The following is a 6,000-nucleotide window of genomic DNA, read 5'->3' as shown; positions in this document are numbered from 1 at the left end:
GACTCCGGGCCCCATTATATAAGGGACATGGTTGTTTCTGGGCTTTCCTGAAATATTCATAACCGAAAATCAGGTTTCAATGATTCTCGGGACTTTATATCAATATATTTGAATTTTTGGGAAATTAGTATGAAACATTGGGAGAATTTAAAGGACGGGAACATCTCCCGCTATGGAATCCCTCAATTACTAATTAACTAGAAAAGCTGACACAGTAATAATCTGATAGAGATAAAAGAGTCATAAACTGAAGCGAGAGCTCATAGTAACAAACAGGATTGTATGAGAAGTATCTACACACCAGTACCTTCAATCCATACCCTTAGAGGGGCGTTCTGGGACTTTGTAATCTTTTATCAATAGAAACTTAGGGCCGGCCATATCTGTGTACGACTAGGTGTATGACTTGTTACTACTGATGGGCCCCCCAATGGTTCTATATAGTAAGGCATTAAATGGAAGTTACTGTACACATTACTAGTGAACACATGGCCACCCTGCAAAAAACTTTCTGGACAGAGCAAGGGTAATTTAGTAACATGATTAGGTCATGTGACCCCATGGACATGATGTCAGATGGACAAGATGGGGGCACTGTTTTCTTTGCAAGAATCATTTAGACAATGATGAGCAGGGGCTGAATGTGGATCTTGGATTTTTAAATTGCATAGTTATAGAAACCCTTATTAATGGGCAGTATAGGACAGAGAGGGAGGGGGTGAACTCATAAAATATAGTTTTATTTTTCTTCTGTGTGATTTAGTATTTTCATATAAAAGGTTGTATGAATGCAGCCAGGATTCAGAGAGAAAGCCTATGAGTCCTACTTACTCAGTCTACTCATAGATAAAGACTGAGTAATACTTCATTCACCCACTCATACAAAAAAGCCTGTGAGTCCTGCTTCCCTCACCCATAAATAAAGAAAGCCTGTGAGTCCTGCTTTCACATCCCATTCATAGAGAAAGCCTGTGAGTCCTTCTTCCCTCAGCCATAAAGGAAAAAAGCCTGTGAGTCCTGTTTTCACATCCCATTCATAGAGAGAGCCTGTGAGTCCTGATTCCATCCTTTATACATAAAGAAAGACTGTAAGTCCTGCATTCCCCAACCATGCCTCTTAAGCCTACTCAAAGTCCTGCCTCTTAAGCCTACTCAAAGTAAAAGTCTATGAGTCCTGCATCCTCCGTCCCCTCAAAGAGAAAGCTTGTGAGTCTTGCTTCTCTCACCTACTCATAGAGAAAGCCTGTGAGTCCGGCTTCTCCCTCCCACTTATGGAGCAAGCAAGTGAGTCCTAATTTTCTCTCTTATTCATAGAAAAAGTCAGCGCATAGATAGAAGAATGAAATAGAGGATAGAAGATAGAGGATAGAAGAACGAAACTTGATATACAAATGCATAAAGTGGCTTAAAAGTGCCTTCCATCACTGAGCAACCAAATCCTTGCTGGGACCACCAATGATCAATTGTGATCAGAGGGAGTATCCATCTGTATATGCTTAATTCGCCTACAGCGCCTCTGCTGGGGAAAAGATGCATTACACAGTTCCCATTTAGATTAATGAGCTGAAATTGTGATGGATAGACATTCTAGGTGCTTCAGAGAAAACTGCACCCTCTGCACCTACCATTTACTCAATATTCCTTAATTGTCCAACGGGGGGGCGACAATGAGCACAGGAGGAAGGGCAATGGAATCAGGTTCAGATTAGTCATTGATATGTAGTTACAATTCAAGAAAAATATACTCGTCCTAGTTATATTAGGAAACAGTGAAGACAATAATTACCATGTGCTGCTATCTCTATGGTCCAAGATAAGCGTCGAGAGTTCAGATAAATTATGGCCCCCGATTAGGGAAGTGCCGGAGATCTTATGCCAGTTTCTCTCTCTTTAAATCTGACATAAAAGGGTAGAGCTGGACAGTCCACATTCCTCAATGGTCATAGACACGACTGGAACTTACAGAAACTTTTTGGAAAACTATGATTCCTGAAATGGAGACTTCACCGGGAGCCACAACTGGTAAAAATAGAGAGAGGGACTGGGATCCAAGAATTAGAGCAGCAGATCCCAGAACTATACGGAGAACCCAGCAGGAGGAGAAGAATGGTCCATACAAGAAGCTCACTGATAATTGTGAGTAGAAAAGTGTCCATTGTATAATATATTATTAAGGACGATGATAGTAGAATGTATATCATCCAGAATACAGCAATCAGTCCATTCCAATAGGCTGGAAAGTGTTCCCTGATTTACGTCCATTGTGTATTCCTAGGAGCCTCGAAATTTTGATAAGGGAGCAGATTAGAGGTTCCATGGATGCTGGATTAATGGAAGTTTGGAAGTTTACTGTAATATCTGCATAGGATGTATTGAATGCTTTGGTGAAAACCATTAAAGAGTTTATCCCATGATTAATGTAAAAAATTGAAAAACGTATAGTACATGACAATCTCTTTCTAACAAAGCTAGAACCAGTCCTGAACCTCGATGGATCCAGAGAGCTCCCCATTTATTGCTTCATTTGCTCTGGTAGCTCAGGATATGTCCTTTCTGATGCTATTATCTCCTTATAAGAGCTCAGGGGCGGATCCTTTCTGTTGCAGCTCTGTCCCTGTAACTGTCACAGCTTCTGATAGTAGATACAGCTGGTGGCAGTTGAAGGATGGAAATGAGTGTGTGTGACCACATCAGCAATATTACTAAGGTGGATGGAGAAATATGGAAAAAACAAACAGCAGGTGGCGCTATACAGAAACATAACTCAGTGACTATACTAAGTTTTTAATCACATGAGATTACAAAAGTATTCAGGTCCAGGTGCTGGTTGCAAAAGTGTCAAAGGACATCCCCAATAAGACAAACATTGTGCACAAAAATTTTTTTTCTCCTTTTTGCCTGTTTGGAATGCTCAAAGTTATTTTCCTTCTAATAAGATGGCCGCCCTGGTGTCCCTCTGCTCATCGGCCTTTCTCTCAGAAGAGTATTGGTCCCTCACTAATACCCAGGAAGGATCTAAGGATGAAGAGCTCCCCCTAGAGGCCAAACAGAGATGTCCTGGAAGAAGGAACCGCCACTTGCCAAGCGCTATGATAGTGGACATCGGTCTCATTGACACCAGCTACCTGGACAGTTTGGTACAGATGGAGGACATTCACACTCGCTCTTTGTCACCCTGGGAATACAGGTAAATGTCACAACGTACTCCATTTCAAACATTTAGGAAATAGGGCTATAGTCCTGTGTCCCTTCTATGGAATGGAGCACTAATTTCCTGCATTATTAGGGCTTGGATTTGCAGGTTCATCTGGACTTGTGTCCTCAGGACAAGACTACTTTCTGTAAGTCCCAGAATTTCAGCCTTGACATGATCCAAATCACCATCTGCATTAATGCAGTACATAATGCAGTGTATACAGTTCCTGTGCAGTGTTATGTGTCTCCATGGTAACAGACTACAAACAAAGACTGTATGCAGTCAGATTCTGCAACCATCACCTTCTTGCTAATCTACTCCTGATCACAGAAGAAGAACCTGTGGTCGGAGCAGATTAGAGCTATTCACACTCAGTGGCTATAGATCCCCAGGACACATTCAAATCAAATCAATGCCACCAAAACCTCATCACATCTAAAAATACATTTATGAGAAACGTGCACAAACACTTTAATGTTTTGGCTGGAAACTATAGACTGTACATATATAATCATAGCAGCCATAGATAATACATGTGAAACCGACAGTCAACCAATCCTTCCTTTCCTCTTTCCTCCCTGAGTACCACACATGAGAAGGTATTAGATAGTGTCTTCTAGCAGACTGTGGTTCCCTTATCCCACTTCCAGTAAATCTTCAAAAAGTCTTCAGTCCCCCAAAAAATCCTTCTAGTGTAATACAGAGGAGGAGGGAGATGCAGCTGCAGTTTCTCAGGGAAAGAGGTGAAGAGGAATCGTGGAAGCCTCAGAGCAGAAAGCACAGTTCTGACATCAGCAAGAAGAACCTAGCGAGCGTGGATGGAGAAATTTACAGAGACGAGCGGGTGGGAAAATATCCAAAATCTGCAGGGTACATAGATCTTCAGCTGTCAAAAAAACAATATGTAAATGTGTACATTTTGGAATTGTAACATTTTATTTATTCTTTTAAATTTCCTTTTTCAGTCTCAACTCAGACCCCAACAGATTCCCCTTCGTCATCGCGGAGGCCAATTGTCTCACTTTCACTTGCGCAGACGCCAACGGCAATGAGAATCCAGCCCTGATCTCCTACCCCATCCAGCAGGAGGTGATGGTCCTATGTCGGGAGCAGAAAGGCTGCAGCTTCTCCTATAGACTGGAGACCGAGGTGGTCACACTGGGCTGCACGTGCGTCAAGCCTGTCGTCAGCTATTACTGATTATGTGGAAATATGGATGGACGGACGCCAATGAATATGAACTGGATTATTTTGGATATTTTTTCTATATTTAAGCAATAAATAAAATAGACTTACCCTAAATTCTTGTCTGTAGCATTGTCTCTAGTAATATTAAAGTGGATCTATCAGCATGATCAACCCTATTAAACCAGGCATACCTTTCTTTTGTCTGTATGCTAAACAGCTGTAGAGATATCTGCATTTTATTTCATTTGCAAATTAGCAAATTGGAGCACCAGGGGGCGGGGCTGAACCCTTGGAGCACTGCTTTGTAACAACCCCTGTGCTCTGAACACTCCCCCCTCCCCTTGATTGACAGGACTAGACATCAGCATGCTGAGGGCAGAGATGTGTCCTAGCATCTACATTTCATATACACTATGTACTATAGCTTCACCACACAGCTAATATACATATTACTGCTTTATTCACACATAAGCACAATATATGATAATAAAGACTGCCATGTGCGCTTGGCAGCTAAATGGCATCTGTGTTGGTCTTATGTTCATATGCGCCCGCACTGCTGAGAAAAATAATGTTTTAATATATGCAAATGAGCCTCTAGGAGCAATGGGGGAGTTACCGTTACACCTAGAGGCTCTGCTCTCTCTGCAACTGCAGCGCCTCCTACACTTTGATTGACAGGGCCAGGCAGTGCAAATGTGTTCAGACCTGGACCTGATTTCTCTTAAAGTGCAGGGGGTGTGGCAGTTGCAGAGAGAGCAGAGCCTCTAGGTGTAACCGTAACGCCCCCATTGCTCCTAGAGGCTCATTTGCATATATTAAAACATCACATAGCTCGGTGGGTATATAAGGTGTGATAGGCGGTCTGCACACACATCCCTCATTGCTGTCATGGGCAAATTATAAAAAGGGATGATTATTGACTTTCAGGCCCCGGGTGGCGGTTTTTCTGACACTGCGCAGTGTGAACTGTTCTCTGCTGCTGTGGTGAAAGTGTTTCCTGAGTGGACAAATGGCAGCATTGTGAATAAGCGATGTGGAAACCGCAGAGCACCACGTGCCATTGATGTGAGAGGTGAATGTCCACTACGAAGGTGCGCGAGGGCCGGACCAACGCACTGCAGGAGGCGAACAGACACATGTCTAAAACAACAGTTTAGCGAACCCTACTGTGTATGGGGCTCCGAGGCATATGGACGGTCACTGCACCTCTGATAATGAAGTTGCACTGGCAGAAAAGGCTTCAGTTTTTGCGTCAGTATCGGAATTTGTCCTTGAATTGCCTCCTCCGACGAGACACTTTTTCTGTTTCATCGAATGGATGGACGTTGGCGACTCAGGCAAGAAACAGACTCAGGAGAGAAACAGTTCCCCAGACTTGAATCCAATTGAGCATCTGTGGGACGACCTCCATCATTGTGTTCGCTCTATGGATCCTCCCCCACACAACCTCCAGCCGCTGTGGGATGCACTGCAGTCAGCATGGCTCCAGATACAGGTGACAACCAGTGGCGTACCACCAATATAGGCAGACCACGCAGCTGCTATGGGTGATGGGCAATGCCCCACCTGTCTCTTGACATCCTGCAGCGCTGCTCATTATCCTTCCTCTTTCT

The 6,000-nt window shown here is 43.3% G+C and overlaps 1 protein-coding gene across 1 annotated transcript; it reads left to right on the top strand.

Moving 5' to 3' along the window:
• The first annotated feature begins 2,936 nt into the window (after positions 1–2,936).
• Positions 2,937–4,409, top strand: LOC120998967 (interleukin-17F-like). Its single transcript, XM_040429844.1, has 2 exons — positions 2,937–3,187; positions 4,162–4,409. Exons 1-2 carry the CDS (start codon positions 2,937–2,939, stop codon positions 4,394–4,396), a joined length of 486 nt encoding a protein of 161 aa, XP_040285778.1. The 3' UTR covers positions 4,397–4,409.
• Positions 4,410–6,000: the final 1,591 nt, after the last annotated feature.

The sequence above is a fragment of the Bufo bufo genome, chromosome 4, assembly GCF_905171765.1.
Source record: "Bufo bufo chromosome 4, aBufBuf1.1, whole genome shotgun sequence".
Classification (NCBI taxonomy): Eukaryota; Metazoa; Chordata; class Amphibia; order Anura; family Bufonidae; genus Bufo; species Bufo bufo.
The sequence above is the reverse complement of the archived record's forward strand: the minus strand, read 5'-3'. Positions and strand labels throughout refer to the sequence as shown.